Source organism: Panthera leo, chromosome C1 (genome assembly GCF_018350215.1).
Source record: "Panthera leo isolate Ple1 chromosome C1, P.leo_Ple1_pat1.1, whole genome shotgun sequence".
Classification (NCBI taxonomy): domain Eukaryota; kingdom Metazoa; phylum Chordata; class Mammalia; order Carnivora; family Felidae; genus Panthera; species Panthera leo.
In genome coordinates this window covers 55,998,302-56,020,422 of record NC_056686.1, presented here as the reverse complement: position 1 = coordinate 56,020,422, position 22,121 = coordinate 55,998,302, and the positions used below count along the sequence as shown (strand labels likewise).

At 42.8% G+C, this 22,121-nt stretch overlaps 1 protein-coding gene across 4 annotated transcripts in view; it reads left to right on the top strand.

The window, feature by feature from the left end:
* WLS (Wnt ligand secretion mediator) overlaps positions 1-22,121 on the top strand; it is a 100,310-nt gene that overhangs the window by 47,880 nt on the left and 30,309 nt on the right. For all 4 annotated transcript variants that reach the window (XM_042952119.1, XM_042952120.1, XM_042952122.1 and 1 more), the window contains exon 3: positions 19,846-19,970. In XM_042952119.1, the coding sequence (XP_042808053.1) occupies positions 19,846-19,970 (125 nt within the window). The remainder of the gene's footprint in view (positions 1-19,845; positions 19,971-22,121) is intronic.

The window sequence follows — 22,121 nt, the reverse complement described above, 5'->3', positions numbered from 1 at the left end:
TCTCCATGGGGCTTCTTTTGAGGAACCTGGGTGCAGAGATCAAAGAAACTTTTTTTTTTGACATGCATCTACCACGCTTTCAAATCCACAGGCTGTTGAAGTAGAAGCACCGAGATTCATTGGCAGAGAGCCTTAAGATAGATTGATCTGTGTCGAGTACTAAATCTAGAATGTTAAGGGGTTTGAAAATTCCTTACACTGAAGAAATAATGGTAAATGCTGTGTGTTAAGAAAAGCCAGCACATCTATTCTGTTCTTCGGTAATGAAGTCATTGTCTTGCCTTGAGCCACTGCGATCGAGTGTTAAGTTTTATTTGCTTGTTTCATTACTGTAAATGACTGCACGAAATGATGGAATTATTTCTGTAACTGACAAGTGATTTTTCTTCTCTCAAACTGAAAACATTTCTATAAAACATATTTCTAGTCAAAAAAAATAATTAGAATGATAATATTACCCAGTTTTCAAGTTCAATAGCTGAGAGTTCTGCTTCACTTTTTACAAAGTGACCGTGCTCTTCCATTTGTACACCTGTTATGGAATGTTAGACACCACACACAAAGACAATTAGAATAAAAGAACAATCTGTTGACTGTAAAAAACAGTCATGTTATCCAGAATGATTAGGGGTGAATTTATAGGAGGAAGAAAGTCTGTGAACTCATTCTTAGCCATTAGCAAGAATCTTGGTTCTTAAGTCTAGGTTTCCAGATGCCTTTTGGGAAGATTCCACAAAGAGAGCTTAATGGGGGAGAGGATTCCATATGCCATAGAACTACAACTGCTAATGATGGATGGAACCAGGCCATTGGTAAAATGGTATTCATGCGGCTGGAGTTCTGTGCTTTATCAGATAGTCTTTTTTAACAAAATATGTTGAAGCAACTACTGAGAAGAAATGTAATTCTACCCTCCCATTACTTTCAAAAAGAGACCGTATTTGAGTCATGACCATGTGACAGTCTCTGTTTCTAAGAAACATTTCTGATTGGATAATTTTTATTACAGGCTGGTGTCATCAATATTTTTTCAGTTACCTTTTATATTTCTTTACCTACCTTACTCAGAGTCAGTGTGAACAAAAATGACTTCAGATTTTCCCTCTGCCCTCTCCTCCCCAAAAAAGATAAACTGAAAAAGCTCAAAATACATCAAAAAGGTCCAGGAGACTTAAATGTGGTGGGGCTTGAGGAGGTGGGTAAAAGATAGGGAGGTTGTCAATATTTGAGATGAGCTTCTGTGACCAGTTGGCTTTCTTCATGTGGAGTTCTGTGCCCCCTTAAAACCAAGGCAAGAACCTAGAATTTTCTAGTATGAATCAGCCTTACCTACTGACTTAGGATAGAAAGAAACTAAAATCACGGGAGAAGAATATATTTTGTTGATTAACCAGAACAGTAGAGATTAGGAACATCGTGTTTGTTTGCTTTCATTTATGGATTATCTTTCCCTTTGAGGGACTCTCTTCAGCCACAACTTTGGAATTAACCATTGTGAACAGGTTTATATTGGCAGGAACATGGGAACCTGTGACTTTGTTTTATTTGGGTGTGATTATTGGTAAGCTCATTACTTGGATAGCATCACTATAAACTCTCTGGATCTCCATTATCTGGCTCAAAGGTTTTGTGTTATGTATATCCAAGAGAAGAAATACAGCCTAGAAACAGAATTGGGCTCCTCTAAAACCTTCCCATGATTTTTAAATTAATGTTTATAGTTTGGTATATCCAGTCCCTCCTATTTCCTTCCGGTTATCCATTGGCTTGCGGGTCACTTTAACATTGGAAAGTAGATTGTATCAGGTTAGTTTCTAGTCATAACAAAACATACTCATCTATGGTTTGAATAATTTATAGTAATTGTTATTAAACCTCAGCTGTGTGATTGCAGACTTTGAGCACTGCAAGGAACGTAAAATGCTGCTAGTCTAATAATCTTCAACCAAGAAGCCTTATGGGTGGACTTCAAGGGCCAGGGAAGCCCCCTGGTATTCTGTGTAAAATTCCAGTCATATTTATTGTATCTATTTTTAGACTAAGAGGGTTTGTGGCTTTTGTCAAGTTTTCAAGTTGGGTACTTGTCCCAAAAATGTTAAAGGACTAATCTTTTAATTTACTGGACGAAGAAACCTTACACCCTGAGATACTTGCCCACTGTAGCATAGCTGGCTGAATACAAAGCAGGATCTCCTAGTTGTACATCAACCATGTAGGTAGGTGGATGGTACACAGCAACAAGTACACAACTTATACAGGTCAGTGAGCCTTCTACCAAACAGCACCCAAATATTCTTGGACAGAAGTTGCACTGGTCTTTCTAAGATGGTGCATTTTCTATTTTTCTCTCTTAGATCTCCCAATCTGTAGTTCAGCGAATGTAGTGCAGTCTAGAATCTGTTTATAGTACCACAGCTGCAGATCACCCACGTGTCTGATTTCCTGCTCTGAGTTTAGAATATAAACGAGGAGATTCTCTTTGCATCCATAACAAGTATATCCTGGTTACTAAAATAAATCCTGGTGACATCAATGAAGAATGTGAATAGCAAAGCAGCTAGCAGCAACAGATTCCTTGATGGCACCCCCACTATATATAAGGTGTTTGGTTTTTTTTTTCTTTTTTTTTTTTTAACCTCCTCTTCTGACTTTGGGTATTCTTGTCAGTATTTAAATGCCAGTCAGTCATCACATAGCTAATGTGAGGTTGTTTTCCCCAGAATCATACTTCAATTTTGGTTGACTTAAGAAAATATAAAGAAAAACGATTTTCTGGATTATGCTTTTCAAAACAAAAATAAGTTAGATGGGGGAAGGAAAATCCTCTGTTCAACAAAGCAGAATTCTACTTGCAAAAGTGCCAGGGACTCTACATTTGAAAAAAAAAAAAAAATTCCCTTAATATCTACCTATTGTCTCCACACTGAGGCTAGATATGGTTCCAGTTCCTCTTTTGCTTTAGTAAATTAGTACTAATAGTGTTAGTTGGAGAGGTAGTAGTAATTCTTTAGAGCAAGAGGAGGTTCTGGTTTTTAAATTTTTCTGGTCGAGGTTATTTCCTAAAATAATTGTTCAAGGAATCTGTCTTTCCTGCCTTACCTGTTATTCATATTATGGCCATAAGGGAAGTTCAGACCTAACCTAACAAAGAAGGTTATATCTTCTTTACAGGTAAGGTTTGGGGGAGGATTGAAAATATTGAAATTTTATATTTATTTTAATTTAAATATTTAAACTTAAATTTTTAAATATTCAAAATATTTAAATCCAGCATCTTAAAAAAAAAGTTGCTGCCACACAGTTGAAGTTGTCTCTTGAAGTATGGAGCAGCTTAACACTGGTAGTAATCAAGCAAAAGCTTATTGGAGTAGAGAGAATCGTAATGGTGACCACAGTGATACTTTGCACAGGGTGGTGCTGATGGTTGTCTTTGTGGCCAGCCATTCGCTTTGGCTTCATACCATTTTCTTGCAGAACTACCATATTTCCTGTCCCTCAGAGTGCGGGCTTCCACCACACCAGCTAAGTGGGCTGCTGGCCGCACGACCAGCCCCCCAGCCGCAGCTGATTGGATTAGGATGGGCCCTCGACCTAAGGAGAGCAATCAGATTCTCTCTTGTGCAACATTGGGATTCAGTATTTCTAGGCTGACCTTTACTGGCATCTAAATGAGAAGCCCTGAGGGCTCCCTGGACAACCATCATTCACCACATGTATGAAGAAGCCACAGAGTGGGAAAACCAGGTGCAAAGAGACAAGTGGAGGTGAAGGTCTATGGGGTATAATTACAATCGACTACAAAAGATGACTTTCTTCCTGGTTCTAGTCCCTCAGGTTTGGTAGTACTTTCTGCCCTCAAATTTCTTGAGATACCCTTGTCTCCATCCAGCTGATTTCTTTTCTTTTTTTTTTTTTTTTTTTTTAATTTTTTAATGTTTATTTATTTTTGAGAGAGAGAGAGAGCTGGGGAGGGGCAGAGAGAGAGGGAAACACAGAATCCAAAGCAGGCTCCACACTCTGAGCTGTCAGCACTGAGCCCAGTGCGGTGCTCGAACCCACAAACTGTGAGATCATGACCTAAGCCAAAGTCGGATGCTTAACTAACTGAGCCACCCAGGCTCCTTCCAGCTGATTTCTTCCTACCTAGTGTGGGTGAAATCCTGCTACCTGCAACCGAATCCTCTCTGATCAACACAACTTTACTTTTATTTCATCTGATCATATCAACAGGTCTCTCTGGCAGAGTGAGGAAATTGACATATTCAGAGTCTTACAGCTGAGAAATAGAGGGGTTATAAGCAAAAATGATCTCTGGAGTCCAGTGCCTTGACCCCACCCCCAGTCCGTCTGTAGTGCTATGGAGCATCTCCCTGTTCTGAACAGGAAATTATACCAGATGACTCCTGAGGTCCTATCACTCCAGCTCTCTTTTGCTGCTAGTCCATGACTCACTTAAGATTCTTTTGCTTTATAAAAATCTTATGAGTATCCCTTCAGCATTATAAATAGGTGACTTCACAGACCCTCAAGTATGAACCATTTTTGAAGATGCCCCTTTGCTAGTGGGTGAGCTTAGTGTTGACATGAGTGAGTTTTCTAGTATTTTATTTTGTTATGTGTTTACCTTGTGTTCATTTCTAGTCCTTGGGTAGGCAGACAGGGTTGGTGTACTGGAAGTGTATTTTTAGTCTGACATTAAAAAATGTATCATAGACACCAACACAGGAAGCAGTTTTTAGGTGAGTCAGTGTATAAATAACCTCAAAGAGTTTTCATAAAAGGAAGGTCGATCTTTTAATTCAACAGTCCGGCTTCTGAGTCCCTCTTCCCAACTTCCTTCATTCATTGAGTGGTCATTTATTGGGCTTCTACTACGTGCTGGCATTTTTTGGACTTAGGATTTAAGATACAAAGATAAGTCCTTATCCTTTATACTACAGTTTTAAAAAACCTCATGGCCCTTCTTTGTTACTTCTCTCTATCCTACAAGACTGAATTTTGAAGGCAGGGACTGTATCTTGTTCATCTTTTTGTCTCCATACTTAGCATAGCCCCAGGCTGTGTAAATACTCAAGATGTACTCAAAATAACTAATTAGGAGCTCAGTCTAGTGCAGAGAGAAAGAAATTAAAAATTACACCAATGTGTTCAGTGCTAAGTGCCTAGAGTATTCCATAAACAAAGAAGGGGAAATGATTAACTTAACTGAGAAGGTAATTTTTTAACCAAGTCCTGAAGGGTAGAATCTTCAAGGAGATGTTGAAATTTGTGACTAATATATGATGGCAAAGAAACAGTCCAAGAGTAGCTGAATTTTGTTCTAGGAAACCAGAGTGTTTGGGCTAAGTTCTTGACCTGACACTTATAAGTTTTGTGACACCTTTGATAAGTTAATGAACTTCCTTGTACTTCATTTTCTTCATCTATTAAATAGAGGTGTGTAATTGTAGTGCCACCCTTATAAGATTGTTTTAAGGATGAAACTAGCATAATACTTATGCAGCTTTTACATAGTAAGTGCTTGGTACATGGTCAATGCTCAGTAAAGTTGAGTTCTTATTATTCTTGGACTCAAGCAGAAAGGAGTGTGAGTTCTGGAGAGAACGAAGAAGTCCAGAAAGGAAGATAGCAGGGCTGAGTGTGCAATACAAGGACCTGGGTGGTTGCTGGCAATAGGCCTTTCATTACTTCAGGACAGTGGTTCTTAACTTTGGATCAAGGACCTTGACCTTCAGAGAAAAATGTGCATAAGTCCCATTGAGACATCTTGTATTCATGTTTCAACTGAACCCCCAGAGGTTATCCATGAATCTTTAGGTAAGAGCTCCAACTTCATGATATTGGTGGACCCCATGAGTTTCAAATTACATGTTGATCAGTACTTAAGAAATTGGAGAACACCCTAAAATAGAAGATGTGGGAACTTTTCAGCATCCTTAGGAGAATATGCCCACAAGGCATGGTTTAATTACATTTGACTGTAAATGTGTGTTAACATATAAATTAAAATGTTTTGGAATAGGATAATAATTTAAGATAAGAGTAGAAGTGTATGGGACACAACCTCTCAAAGCTCTGCAGACTAAAACTATGGCAGTGACTTCTCCAGGGTCACCTCGTTAATAGGTGAGGAAGTCAGGGCCAAGATCCCTATTTTCCCACCATGAAATGCTGTGAAAGAACATGTATGTGAAGGACAGAGAGCCCATTTGTTAGCCTGGAGAAGAATTCATATTGGAGAGAAAAGATAAGCTCCTAAAAGACTGAGGGGGCAGTTAGTGAGTTGCATTGATGGCCAGGCAAAGAAATTTGGAGTTTGATCCTTAAGAAAAGGAATTTAAAATCACGTATCCAGTGCTGAAATAAAATGTGGAATTCAGGATTTGAGATTCGTAGCTTGTTCTTTGTATTATGCAGCAGCTGGAAATCGCATTTCTTTTTTTTTTTTTTTTTCCATTTGGACTTCTCACACGGTGGTATTCCCGACGGGAGGGCATCTGTGAACTTTTTAATGGGAGAAGTCGTAAAGCTGGGTTAGGGCTGCTCGCTCGAGGCTGGCTGCCTTCGGAGGCAGGTAAAATCTGACTCCCCTTTTGCTTTTCAGCTACAGACACAGCCATCGCTGCCACCACCAGCTGAGTGACTCGGAATCTAGGGGTTGCCAGTAATTGTGGGTTTAAGTCACAGAGGAAAAAGATAAGAGAAGAGCAAGGCTGGTTTTTCCACAATTAAATGTTGCCTCTCGGGCTTCTCTGACGGCAGGAATCCAAGAGGTCAGGAACCACCAGCCATATTATTTTTCTCCCTGGCTGCCTGCCTTCATTTGTATCCCCTCCTCATTCATGGGAACGAAGAAAAGGTGGGTTGGAAATAAAAAGCTTGTTCTAGCCTACTTTTTCCTTTACGAAACTTGTCAGAAACAAAGCTTTCCCGTGAAACAGACGGAATCCCTTCTGCTAGCTGGCTAGTCCTGCTGGCAGCAAAAAGATATTTTGGGGTGAGGGGAGACAAACACTGTTGAAATGTACTATTGTCCTTTTATAGTTAGGATGGTTGTTTCTCAAGTACTGCTGTGTACTCTGGGATTTTTGTATTTGCTACTGTTTAACTCTTACATTCGTCAGACTGGAGTTTTTATCCCTTGTCACTCTAACGCCTTTACAAGTGGCCTGAGGGCAGGGATTGTTTTATTGTTCTTTGTTTTTGCCACAATGCCGCAAGTGCAGAATGCAGCTCAGCAGCTGGTGGTGTGTTAGATTTCTGCATTCGTGAAATGTTAGAACTAGATGGACCTTAGTTTGATCCAACTTCAGTAATTAATGAAAGAATACGATGCATAAAATACTCAAATGGTACAGCTATTAATTGGCTTTACCTAGACCAAGAAACAGGGCTCCTAACTCAACTGATCTGTGACATAATGGCAAACAACTTGAGCTGTGGTGTCAGGCACACTTGAGTTCATAGTTTGCCTCTCTCCCGTTCTAGCAGTATGATCACAGGCCTCATTTTCCTCGTGTTGAGACAGCAGATAATCAATCATCTGTGTCAGGCTGGCATGTATGTGTCTGAAAATGTTTACACATCTTAATATGTCTGCATGGAGTAGGCACTCAAAAGTTGGAGATTTTAAAAATCGTTGTTTTATTTCTTTTGAAAATACGATACCTTCTTGGGGCACCTGGGTGGCTCAGTCAGTTAAGCCTCTGACTTCAGCTGAGGTCATGATCTTGTACTCTGTGAGTTCGGACCCCATGTCGGGCTCTGTGCTGACAGCTCAGAGCCTGGAGCTTGCTTCGGATTCTGTGTCTCCTTCTCTCTCTGCCCCTCTGCCTCTCATGCTGTGTCTCTGTCTCTGTCCCTCTCTCTCTCTCTCAAAAATAAATAAACATTAAAAAATTAAAAAAGAATACAATACCTTCTTTATGCAAAAACTCCCATTTCCATGGTCTCTTCAATATCAGAAAATATAGCCTAGTTCCTCTTGATGAGAACTTAGGAGAGAGAGCAGGTTAATATAGAGCTCTTAGGTGCATCCTGGAATGGACTAGAAATGAAAATTGTTGCCCCCCCCCCCCACACACACACAGGAAATAAGGGTCACCCCTCTGTGCAAAGGACTTTGGTGGTTTGTTCAGCAGTTAGTAAAGGAGTGCCTGCCTGCTGAGCAAAGAACCTAGAGGCTGGGGTAGTGAGGGAACAAGTCAGCAGGCCCGGCTTGCCTCAGAGGTGATAGGAACATAAATGAGTGTAAGTGATGTGATGAGAGGCAGGGAGGCCACGGGCTGCCCAGACTTTGTGTTGTAGAGGCAAAGGGGGTGCCAACAACACCTGAAGGGCAAGAGAAGTTATTTCAAAGGAGAGACTGAGGGAGATGGCAGGAGGGAAAGAGAAGAAAAAGGAGCATGTTCCTGCAGGTGTCTTATATTGAGGGAGGGGCAGTGGAGGTCTTCTGGGGCTCAACCAAGGGTGGTTTTGATTTTGCTTCCTTCTTTCTCTTTCTCTCTCCCTGTCATGGACACATCACCTTCTCCCCCCCCCCCCCCCCGCCCCTTTGTGCTGTAAGGAGTCTGTCCATCTTCTGGAAGGCTGGGTGGCAGGCAGCCCAATATCGTCTCATTGCTGTTTGGAGCCTGAGTCTGGGGAAGGCCCTTGCTGATTGATCAAGGGTAGGCCCTCATCTGCAAATAGAGCCCCAAATCCTGAATTCCCCACACAGATCCTCTGTGTGAAGAACACTGGCCTGAATCCAGCAATAACACAGCTGTTGAAACAGCTTAGTCACCAGGGCAATGGAGGCAGTGCGGCAGGGGAATGCTGGGGTACAGTGCTCCGACATTTAGCTGGCTGGGAGCCCCCCTGAGAGCCGGTGCTGCAGAGAATCTGCTTCCCGCCCACAGGCATTCCCTTGTTTCTTTGAAGCGCAACCATAATCCCCTCCCTGGGGAGGCCAGAATGAGGAGAGAAACTAAAACATTTTAGGACCCAGAAGAGGAAAAGAAACGGTCACTCCTTTTAGACACCTGGTTTTTCCCTCTTAGCGATCCTTGTTAATTTCTTGGATAACTTTTTTTTTTCTCTGCCCCAGGCTAGGCAGTATGATTTAGATGTGGTGGTAGGAGTGGGGAATGTGTTCATTTATCTTATCCAGAAAACGTAGTGACTTACTCAGCTTGTGGGTATCCAGGTGATGCATGGAGAAGTTAAGAGGGCAAGTCTTGGCCCTTCTGCCTGATCTTGCTTGGATTCCTGTAGCAGCTTTGTCTGCCAGAGCTCTTGTCTGAAGGACTCTAGGCAGATCTGGGCAAAATACTTAGCTGATTTCATCAGGATTTGGGGAGGACTAATAAACTGCCACCAAGTGACCCCATTCCTCTTCCAGCTCTTTGAAGAGCTGACCTTTGTGTTTTCTCTTTATCCTGGACTACTTCTGCCCTGTTTGTTTTGGAAGTTGTTAAGTTAAATTAGCCATCCCTTTCCTTTCCTGGTTACTGTATGAGAATGCAGCTGTCAGTCTGTGAACTCTGCCATCTATTTTTAGATTCAGTGTGAATGAAGCTCTCTTCTCTAATTGCTTTCGGAGAGAAGGGGTGGGGGCGAGAGGAAGAAGCAGGTAGATTTCTGTAACCATCAAATCAGCTATTCTAAATGCTGTGTACGTTGACAGTGTCTTGGGGAGAAAGCAAAGAAGCCCACTGTGTGTTTTGCTCCCTTGGCTGTCAAGTTTATTTTCTCTCCGCATTTATGTTGATTATGGTCAAATGGGAAAGAGCTATTGCCATGTTTGCTTTCCAGTGTTTTAACTCTTGCCAGCTTGAATGGTTCTGATTTCTCAAGCATTCTTAGGCAAAGATCGGTTCATTGTTGAATTCAGATTACTTGGAAAACAGGGATGGTTCTTCTGGTGATAGTTTCTACGAGATTAGGTAATCTTAAGTATGCTGAGAACTGTGTCAGTGCAGTGGGCCTGAGTTTTCTCTAGATCTCTCTATGCTAATGTCCCCACCCTCTCACACAGCTGCCGGGCCTCTTTTCGTAAACATCTTTCTAAACAAAATGCTACAGCATTCAGAGCAAGCTTCTTCCCTTTGTCATCAGACCCTTCCTGCTCGCCCGCCTTACCCATTCTCTCCACTCCCATTCTCTGCCATATTGAATTAGTTGATTTCTCAATTTCTCTGACTCCATGATATTGTTTATGCTTCCATGGCTTTTTATTCATGCAGTTCCCTCTGCCTGTAAATCTTTCTCTTCATTACCTAATGAACTCTTACTCATCCTGTAAGCTACAGTTAAACATCACCTCTTATGGATGAGGTTATCCGGAAGATTATGTATTCTGTGCTATATTCTTTGACCCCCTAGCCAGCACTCTTGACATCTTTGTACTGACGGTATACTTTATATTCTAATGTAGTACTAACCACATGTGATTATACTTATTTGTGTTTATGCCTGGCTTCCCTACGCTACTGTAAACAATTAAGAGCAAACTTCACATTTTATGTCCTTTTTTTTTTTTTTTTTATCCCCCACTATTGTGCATGGAAACTAGCAGGTGCTTAAAAATATTTGGTGGAAGGAAAAAATGAATTGGATGGAATGGTCTACCTAGCATTAGGGGTTTCAGAGGTGTATTGATTCCCTCTTGGCAGCACCGGGTATTATGGGTTCTCAGTTCCTCATGAACTTCCTTTCCAACTTGGCAAAGGAGGCTTGAGTAGATTACCAAAGACATGACATGTTATACCTCAGTGAGTGCTGTACAGGTTTTCTTCTCTGGAATCTCTTGCAGGTAATCCCACCTATTCCCTTATCCCTACACACTTGGGATATAGACCTCAAAGGCCAACCCTTTTATTGCTTTGCTAATCGTTAAACTCAGAGAAATTCTTTGGTTTCTAGCCCCTGAGGTTACATCTTGTTTCCTCCTTTGCCCCCACTAGCCCTCTCAGGCAGAATATTTATGCAGCTCCATATTATAATTTAGACAGACATGGGGAAAGGAGACACTACCTCCCTCAGGATGACTTCCCTTAAAAGCTCTCCTTTCACCCTGGGGAACAGGTATATTGTTCTTCAGTAGGACCATTGGGCCAACTTTGAGGAATCTTTCTGAGGGGTGTGTGTGTGTGTATGTGTACATGTATGCATATGTGTGGGAGTAGGAAAAGGGCAGCAGGCCCTGGGGAAAGAATGAATGCCACCAAAACAGAGCAAACTATAAACCACACATGTGGGGTATAGAAATGGTGGAGTAACAGAAGAAATTTTGGGTCATAGAAGTATTTGGAGAAAGAAGGGTGGTGTTAATTTGGCAGATACTTAATGAATATCTGTTCTGTAAAGACATGGGCGATAAGAGTGGTGAAAGAGACTGAGGCAGTCCCTGGCTTTCGGGAACTTCTCCGTCTTCGTGGGAAGTGGGTAGGGAGAGAAATAGTCAGGTAGTCGGACTGTAGGAGGGTAAGTGTTACAGTGATGGATGTACAGGGTGCGAGGGCCACTTCATCAAGTTTTAGTGAGTGAGGGAAGGCAGGATTAAGTCTATCAAATTTTAGAAGATGAACAGGAGTCTGGCATGAGTGGGGATGCAGAGTGCTATCCTCAGCTCAGAATAAAAGGAACCTTTTTCTAATTCATCTGCTCAGAGGCGACACCTTTTTAAAATTTGGGGTGCTGGCAGGGACCTTGAGTACAGCCAGTGTAGTTAACCTTGAATAGCAGCTAGCATTTACTGAGTGTTCGCTGTATGCCAGGGCCGTGCTCAGCAATTCATGCACATTATCTCATTTAATCGTCCCAACTGTAGGAGATGGGCATTACCGCTGTCCTCATCTGTAGATAGAAGAGTTGGGTGACTTGCCCACCATTGCACAGGCACCAAGTGGTCTAGGTGGGCTACAATTCCAGGCTGTCACCCATATTCCAAGGCTGGAGGCGGAGTGGCGGGCTACACTCAAGGTGACCTGCCACCTGGGTGACAGGAGTAGGGAGGAACTCCTAAAATATGAACCTAGAATACCAACCAGGGGCCAGAAATTAGCCTTTTATGCCATTCAGGGAGTTCCAGATCTTATTTTATTTATTTTATTTTTAGTTTTAAATGTTTATTTATTTGAGAGAGAGAGGACTCACAAGCAGGGGAGGGACGGAGAAAGGGAGACGGGGGATCCAAAGCAGGCTGTGCACTGTCAGCAGAGAGCCTGATGTGGGGCTCGAACTCACAAACCATGAAATCATGACCTGAACTGAAGTCAGACACTTAACTGACTGAGCCACCAGGGTGCCTCAAGGAGTTTCAACTTTTAAACATTTTAAGGAGGACCATGTAAAGGCATTGAAAGTATTTCAGAAGTCATCTCCCTGGCTGTAGTGTGGAGAACAGACAGGAATGGGGCATGTGGTTGAGTTATTTAGGCCCGAGAGCATGGTGGCCTTGAGCAAGAGGAGTGACTGTGAGGAGAGAGAGGGGAATAAATCTGCAAGACTTGATGAGCAGATTGTGTACCAGCTTTGGTTGTTTGGCTTTCTGAACCGTGGAAGTAGAGACCTCCAGTGGGAAGTGAGCCTGCAGGTTTGAAACTCCGGAGGGAAATCTGAACTTGAGAGGGGCTGGTGACACACCTCTCAGGGCAAGTGAAGTGAGAAGAGAGCCCCTCTACAACCTGGCAAACACCAATGGATGTAGTTTTACTATATCCCGTGGTACTTCAGACTCATTCGTTTATGAAACAGTTATATCCCCAGCTCCTTTTCCAAATGTATAGCCTTTAAGCAGTACAGTAGGGATAAGTGGATGTTTTCTGAGTTGTCACTTTGCAAAAGGCCTGATGGGAGGAACGTTTCCCCCATTGCATATTTCAGACTGCTTACTTCAACTAGGAGAAGGTGCTTCACATTATAGCAAGGGATCATTTTGACAATGCTTAGCAAAATGGCTTCTTACACGCGGAAAATACTTCTCCAGAATGCAAATGCTTGACGTGATGGAGAAAAACGACAGAGGTAATGTGAACTAAACTGTTAGGCTGGTTTGCAAAATAATTGTACTCATTCATTTTTATAACTGTGCACACCCAGGCCTGTAGGGCATCTTAAGAAAACAGCCAGGGCCAAATTTATAATTAGCTGAGTCCATTTTTGCCTGGCTTAACCATGGATGTAGGACAGGGTTGGTTTTGTTATTTCCTTAATTGAAAGCGTCAAGAAAATACAAGCCAGGTCAGAGAGTTTTTGATTGGGGAAGGAACGCTGGCATAAATAACCCCAGATTATATGTCTGCTGGAGGCTGGGAGGAGGCTGGTCTGTGCGGCCTCCTTCTGAGGTTACCCAAACAGGCCCTGGTGACTGGCGGCTCTCCTATGGAATGTGGGAGTGCATGTGAGCATTTTGAAATTTCTTTAATTTCTTCCCAGGGCAAAGGCCCAGGAAAACCAAGGTTTCTCAGGGAACCTAAAAGCTTCTGACAACCATAATATAATTCTTTATTTCCTCTTAATGTAACTTGCCCTCCCCTTTCTCCCCTTTATTTCCTGGTAACTGGTCAACCCAACCATCCTAAACCAGGGTGGAAGGGGAACTAGTATTTTTAAGTACTTGTGTACCAAATGGTCCTGTCAACAGCCTAGGGAAGTAGGTCCCATGATTTCTATTTTGCATGTGCAAACTGAGACGCATTCAAGGTCACTCATCCAGAAAGACGTAAAGATAGAATTCCGAAACAGATCTCTTTGGCCCACAGGCTCTACTATCTTGACTGGAAAATGCCCATTTCAAGAAGTCTAAATGAGAAGCATCCTGATCACTTCCTCAATGAATCTTCATCTTTTATTGCTTCACCCCACTGGGATCCATTCTTAATGTTAAACAGCTGCCCTAGATATTCTGTGGTGCTCAGATTCTTCCTGTTTGTCTCCCCAACCATTTCTTGCTTTATGCAAAGGACTTGCTCTCCTCTCTGGCTTTCTTCTTGTCTTTGGAAAACTGATTGGCAAATGCTTTTCTCATGCAGGGCAGGGCAGGGCAGTTTAACTGAGAAGGTAACATGATTCCTAAGGATATGATTGGTCAATGCTTCCCAATATGGAAAGGCATAGATCTTTCCACCTGCAGTAATACTCTGCAGTCTGAGTCTGCACCTACAGAACCATGGAGTACAGATTTCCTCATGTCAGAGCACCACCCCCGTAACAGGATGAAAATAGTAAATGTGAAGAACCACAGTGCCTTTCCACACCTCCTTTCCCAGTATTCCAAATGAATTTTCCACCCAACTAAAATGTGTCTCCAAAGCCATTTGAGAAATGGGAAGCTTGGACAGCCCACAGAATAGCAAAGCTGCTGGTTTGGTATAGGTGTGGAAAACCATGGGTTTCAAATCTACAAATGCCCTATATTGATACCTTACCACTTTTCCCCATGGAACAGGTATAACCAGTGTCCTCGTTTTATAGGGATCGTTCTCCAGGTGCCAGGGGTAGCCTTGGCCTTCCTGCCTATTCTCCCAGGGAGTTCAAATTGGATTCTTCACTTTCATTATCTCTGGGGGTGTTGGGGGAAGGGGGGCAGTATTGCCCACGCAGTATCCCGGGAGTCATGAAACCGGTGTTTTATTACATGCAACATAGTCATTAAAGCTGAACTTTATTTCTGAGTCCATTGGAGGCAGAAGAGAAAATGATTCAGGGGGCTGACTTCACAGCTTTGCTGGGTTTCTCTGGCCAGTGCTTTCCTGTTTCTGAGTTCTGTGTTCCAGGTTTGGATAGGGGTTCATAGTGGGAAGTTTGATGTTCCTGAGACCTGGTAATGATGTTGAATTAAAGGTAGGTATTAGATTTTCAGTTCCCTAATAAAATGGTAAAAACAGTAGCCAATCCTTCATGCTTTCTGAAGTGTTCTAAGTATTTTTTTTTTCCATGTGATAACTAACTTAATGGTCACAAAATCCTAAGAGACAAGTCCTGTTCCAGCAGGGTTAGAAGCCTGAGCATATGTGCGAGGGGGTGATATCACGAAGTCCAGTAAGGGAAGGTCAGAGGGTCACTTGAACCTGCCATTCTCCCTGTGGTTTCTGTTTTTTTAAGTACACTATGAAAGACAGCCAAAAGGTATAGGACTGCAGTTCATGAAACTCTAGAAGCTTGATTCTGATGTTTCTAGAAGTGGGGCTTTTGGAGTCTTGACTTCTCTAGCTCAGGAATGATGACACCTGTCTCAGACAGCACAGGAAGTAAGTGATTGTGAGGATAAGGCGAAACATGTGATACAGTTTGTGAACAGTAATAGAAAGTTTTAGAAAGAACTTCACTTGATGGTGGAACAGAAAGAAAAGAATGGTGGTGTGAAGGCAGTATGAAAAGTGTCACCTCCACAGTATCACCCAGATCACCTGATCCTTCATTAGCTGAACTGCACAGAGAGTTTCATTTTGTTGTAGCTTAGTTTTTGTTTTTAGTGAATTAATTACAGACATTTAAAAATGGAGAGATGTTTCGTAACAATTTGCATTTCTGCTTTGTCTTGAAAAAAGCAGAAGGTCTGGTGAGACTGACCTGTACTGCTTCACGATGGCTGTGGTCTGGAGCTACAAGCGGCCGCCTCCAACAGATGGGCTTAATGCCGCATCCAGACCCACCCTGTCCCTGATCTCCCATGTGGTTAGGGGCAGACTACAACATGAACTTAGCTGGCCCCAGGCTTCCAGCTCCATCATGTCACGTCACATCACGTTCTTATGGCATGTCACACTTCCCCAGTCAGGTTTCTGAAATGGCGCTGTGTAGCTCAGATGAAAGAATTCCAGACACGCTGCAAGCCATGCTCATGGCCTCCAAAGCACTACATATTTCTCTCCCGTAGAAAGCTGCAAAGGCTGTTTGGTTAGCATTGAGTAGCCTGAGTTACCGCAGTGTGCTTGATTCGGGTGTCAAGTTTCATTTTGTTTGTTTTTAAAGTAAGCTCTACGCTCAACTTGGGGCTTGAACTCTGGACCCTGAGATCAAGAGTTACACCGTCTGCCAACTGAGCCAGCCATGTGCCCCCTGTTAGGTTTCTTTTGAAGTCTGCTGTTTTCTACCAACAAAGGTAGTTGAGGGTAGTGGGGTTTCGGGGTGACCCAGACCCAGGTTTAAGTCCCAACTCTGTCATTTACTAGCTATGTATTCTTGGGAAATTTCTAACCTCTTACTCACAGGATGGATGCCAGGCGTCAAGGAGAGGGTGTCTGCCTAGAGCCTGTGTTTTTGCTGAAGACTTACTTATTCATCTTTTGTGACTAGTTTGATGGGCTACTTTTAATACCAAGTAGTCAGTCTTCTCTAAGCAACGTAAAAAAAAGATAATTGTGTTTTAAGGCAATTTGAAAATGGTTGTCTCCCTCCCATTACCAACAACAGTATGATTTCAGGCAAATTACTTAATACCTGAGGACCTCAGCTAATTCACTAATCAAAAGGAAATATCTGTGCCCCACTTCATAGAGTTTGTTGGGAACATTAAATGATATCATTTAAATGAAAGCGCGGAAGTCATATGGGCTTAAATACAGAGTAATCAGACATGAAAGCAGTGTTTAAAATTTGTTTGCTTTTAACAGCGTCCTTTAAAACAGTTTTTCCTTTAGGGATTCCCAACAGATGGGAATAACTCTTAAAGCTGGGAGAAGGCCAGGAGGTGAGTCTGTCTGGCCTTCCCTCTCCCTGAGGCACCTGTTCTGATTAAGCTCACCCCTAACATTTGGGCCCAAGGCAAGAGTGCCTAAGAAAGCATAGCTGTCATATGTCTAAATACCTAAAAGTGATAAATCAGGCCAACAAATTGTTAAGCCAAGTTAAGTTCTATCTGATTATAACATTTGCCTTCATAATGCACTGGAAAGCCAGGTTTGAATTTCGGATTCTTCCACTTCTTGGAATTCTGTGCCAAAATGGGACTGACCAAGGAGTTGTGGGCCCCTAAATGCCTTTTCTTTCCACCCCTGGCTCCATCCCCTACAGAAAAGGAGCTTTGAGTGTTATGTGTATGGACACCCCAACCTCCTTGCTCCATCTCTGACTGTATCCTACAAAGAGTAGCCTTTGACCAGTCCTGAGCCCAGGGGGTGCGCAAGTGGTTGTATAGTACCCCTTAGGAGGCCAGATCTGGGGAAGACCCCCCCACCAAGGCCATGGAGATAGGCTCAGAGCTATCAGGGTAGGGTATTCTGGGCTCCTGAGTTCTTGGAGCATATTCTAATTTTTTTTTTAACTTTTTAAATTTATTATTGAGAGACAGACAGAGACAGAGCATGAGCATGAGAGGGGCAGAGAGAGGGAGAGACATAGAATCTGAAGCAGGCTCCAGGCTCTGAGCCATCAGCACAAAGCCCAATGCGGGGCTCGAACCCATGGAGCACGAGATCATGACCTGAGCTGAAGTCAGCTGTTTAACCGACTGAGCCACCCAGGAGCCCCAAGCATATTCTAAAAGTAGGGGTAAGGGGTTTAGGCCCTCGGTGGGCATGTCCCTTTCACTTGAGGGTTTCTCTTCCTGTGAGAAAGGGAATAGTTAGAAGAGGGCCAGACAGTAGGGCCCTTTAAAATTTGGACCCAAATTAAGGGCCCTTCCTGCCAATATCTAAGGCCAGTGCTACTCTGAACCCTGGGGCCCCAAGAAGCCCAGTGTGTGGACTGATATCTTCTTTTACAGCTTTTCACATTTATACTCTTGAGTCCTGTGGTTCTGGAAGTGTTCTTTCAACACAACATAGCTGAAAGTCCCAATTGCTAATGCCAGTTTTAGAAATGAAAAGGATGTAGGGGCGCCTGGGTGGCCCAGTTGGCTAAGCGTCCGACTCTTGATTTCAGCTCAGGTCATGATCTCACAGTTCGTGGGTTCGAGCCCTGCATCAGGCTCTGCATTGTCAGTGTGGAGTCTGCTTAGGATTCTGTCTCCCTCCCTCTCCGCCCCTCCCCCACTTGCTCGTGCTCTTTTTCAAAGTAAATAAATAAACTTTAGGAAAAAAAAAAAAGAAATGAAAAGGATGAAAAAGCTTGGTGTCTAATGTGAGAGCTCTGGCCAGTTCATTCTGTTGACCACTGAGGCTGTCAAGCAAGGAGCAGCTGTGGCCAGCTTGAGCCCCAACCAAGAGGACATACAAACGCTGTAAGCATTTTTTCTGTCAAGCTGGGTATCGCACAGTTTCTTATGTAGGGACTTGTACTTCCCTGTTTTCAGCCCTGAGTCTCTGCACTGCCTGGTGTCTCCAAGTCCAGAGTTTCTCCTCAAACTGTGCAGAGACAGGCAGATATAGAAGACCTGGAGATCCAATGATTTTGTGTACAAACTTTGAGCCAGTTACCCTGTTGTCAGCACCATGCCTCACCTGTCTTCTGCAACACTGGTGTTTTCAAATTTTGAGCTCCTTGGGGGTCTACTGGACATGATGGCTCACTTTCCCACAGTAGCCCTTCTGTTGCAGTTTAGGCTGTGCCCCTCTCTCTGGCTGTCAGGAAGCTCTATTTCATGTATCTTTCATTTTTTTTAAAAGTGCTGCAATCTCTGATCTGCTCGTGTCATCACCACTTTTTCCCCTTGTGATTTAATATCCTTTGAATTCCTTTACTGTTTGTTCTGTGGCATTTCAGGAGGGAGAGGAGGAAAATAGGAATGGCCAATTCACCATGTTTGAGGATTTAAATTGTACTAAGAAAGTAGCAGGACGCTGGTGTTCATTGAGGGTTTCATCTACATCCAGATGGCCTCAGATCCCTCCTTTCTTGCATTCTTTCTTTCTCTTTCTGGATTTCAGAGAACTTGGGGTTCACATTGTCAGATTGGCTTCAGGTCACACTGGGCCAGTGGATGGAAAGCCCTAATTTTCCAAACAGTAGTTATCATCTGTTTCTAGAGCCTAGAATTGAACCCCATCTCATAACGCCAGTGAAAGCTGGTTCTCCAATCATTTTGGAAATGTGATCTGTGCGGGTTTTTTTCCCCAATTAAGACTCTCCTGTTCTTGAACTTGCTCGGCACAGTTTAAGACAGACATAATGGGTAGATGCAATTTTTATTCATCTCGTCTCCTTAGTGAGTTCTGTGGTGAGTTAAACCCATTTATGGTTCTTACTGATATGGAAGTACATGTGAATATTCATTTGCACAATGATGTGCTTATTATTATATTCTTATCTGTGCATATATAAGTCTTTAATTTTGGAAAAACCCTTCATCTTTTACATTAACTTTCCCCTCCATTTGCAGAAGGGGTTTTGAGTTTTTGAGAAATAAAAGATCCCATTTTTGAGAACTTCTTTGGAAGTAATTTTAAGAAAGACGCCTTGAGACTAGAGTGTGTTACAAAGGCAGCACAGAGCGTACTTAAATCATGTCTCTGAGCGGTGGTTATTTTTATCAGATAGGAGAGAAAACACAGGCAGATGAAGTATGGGTTTCAGATACCTAAGGCACTTCTGTGGAAGAAGGACTTCACATTCCATGTAACTCCTCTGGGCAGGCCTAGGACCTGTGTTGCAAGTCTCAGGAAGATAAGTGCTGATCATGAGTCACAGTCTGACCACTTGAGCTGCTTCAGAGAGAGTTAGACCCCTGTCTCTGGAGGAGTTTACATGAAAGCTGTTTGACTCTTTGGCAGAGAGGTTAAGGAAGGGACCGAGCATCCAACTTCAACATTCACCCTATGACTTTTAAGTTTCAGATTTGGAGACTTGGATCTGGAGTTTGAGAGAAATGAATATATATTGTTTTGTCTTCATTTCCATGGCAGAGCCTATGAGAATTTTTGAACTGTTTCCAAAATACCTTCCCAGATGCCATTTCTGAATTGTGCATCCTTTCTCTTGCAGAAGAAAATGCAGAAGTTTCCATGGATGTTTCCCTGGCTTACCGTGATGATATGTTTGCTGAATGGACTGAAATGGCCCACGAGAGAGTGCCCCGGAAACTCAAATGTACCTTCACATCCCCCAAGGTAGGATGCCTTGGTGTCTAAGTTGATAGGGTTTTTATTTGGGTTCCAGGTATGTGGAAAGATTTACTTTACAGCTGACAGGTATGTTCTTTAGTATGAATGACCCACAAAGGTTAGTCGTCATCCTTTGTCTTAGTGGAGAAAAGGGCAATGTGGTGATTGTATGTCCCTGTTCAGGAAGAAAGAACAGAAGAAAGAATGTCTGTTTGAAGTGATGTGGTTGTTTCTCTGAAATCGCTCCATACAAATAAACCCTTGGTTCTTAAGCACTGAGAGTGTCTGAAGAATGTTGCTAAGTTATTTTGAGGTGTGAGAATCTGTTCATATTGAATCAATGCTTGTGTCTGCTTCTCTGATTCTTAGGCATTCCTTTGTTGCCAGAGTTAATGTGCAGGTACAAAGACTAAAAATCCCAGTGAATACCACATACAAAAAAGAGGCCCTGAGGGAGGAAATCTAATTTCATTTGAGACCTGGGTCTTCTAACCCATTTTTAAGGCTCTCCCTTCTCTGGTTCATCCAGGAGGACTCTTTCAACTGCCCACAGGAGGGAGGTTACTCTCCTGCATTGAAAATAAGGAGACATTTTGTTTTGGGCAAAGGCCTTTAATTTTATGATTCCTCATAAATGAAAATGCAAAGATTGACTCAGTGACCCTCAAAGGATAGTAGGATTTGATGGTATAAGGACCAGGTCACAGTTAGCCAGGGGCCCTTTTCATTGCCAAGTGCTGTCCTCACACACACCTTCCCAGGTTCTGACTCCGCTGCCCGTACTGACTAAAGTTTCTGTGAAGATGAAATGGAGCCATGGTTATTGTCACTCATGGTTACATTCCTTAAGGGTATTGACATGGAGCACCATCAGCTAGGTGACCTCTGATGTCCCTTCGGGTACAGAAATTGTCTCATTTTTTCTGTGTGAAGTGCATGAGAGACCCAACAGCACTGAAACACATTCTTGATTATGTCATCTGGCATCTTCGGATCAGTTGCTTTTAAAGGACTTGGGCAGCTTTGTAATACCTGCTCCATCGATCAGTTTAGTACTTCTTCTCTCCTAGCATTGGCCTTTCCTGGCCTCACTTTTGGCTATCGCTGCAAAGATGGGGTGTCCTGTGGAATGAATGGTAGGAATGGTAGGTTGAAGCTTCTGGGTATCATGCCCCAGCTGCCCACCCTACACTGAAGAGGAGTAAGATGGGGAAGGGCAGGTTCATAGTATTACCATTTAGTTAAAAGTGTGGATTTGGAACAAAACACACTTGGCTTCAGTTTCAGGCTGTATCACTTACTGACTGCATGGACTTAGGCAAACGTACTTAATCTGTCCAAGCTTAATTTTTTCATCTGCAAAGTGGGATAATAATAGCTGCTTTGGGTTTCTTTAGAAGGATTAAATGAGATGGTGGACACAAGCAGGGTGACCTTATTATTTCGTATCCTCTCTGGGATATGTTTGGGAATGAAAGAGGAGGTTTCACCAGGTGGGCCACCAGGACTGTTGTGGGCAACCCACACACCCTATATATAGGGGAACCTGGTATTTATGAACTCTCCCTTCCCCAGGTTCCCTAGACCAGAACTACAGAAAGTGTGGTCTGAGGACCAGCAACACCAGTATGACCTCGGAGCTTGTAGGAAATGCAGATTCCCAGGCCTGGTTCACACCCAAAACCTAGTAAGTCAAAATCTCAGGGTATAGGACCAAGGAATCTGTGTTTTAACAGGATTTCAACTCCTGCGGTTTCATGAAGTTTAAATGTCACTGCCCTAGACCCTCTGCTGTCTGCCAAATGTAGTACCATCCCCTAAAAAAATCATCTGGAATTGTTTGGGGTAGGTACTTGGGGGTAATCTGTAGGTGAAAATGAGTGGTAGAGAGAAACCTGAGGTAGCAGGAGAGAGGACTATCTGACATTTTCAAATCTTTATATGCAGTGGGAAAAATTAATTAAAACCTTTCTGTCACTGCAAGTTGATTGCATCTTTCAGAGGTGAGACTGGTTGGATATCTAAGCTAAAGTATATGAAGCTTTGGGGTATGGAATTTCATCCTCAGAAAATGGAAAAGTCATTTCTTGCCTCACTTACACACTTGGAGGGCGCTGAGAAGCAGAGTGAGGGGGAGGTCATCAAGAAGCCTGGAAC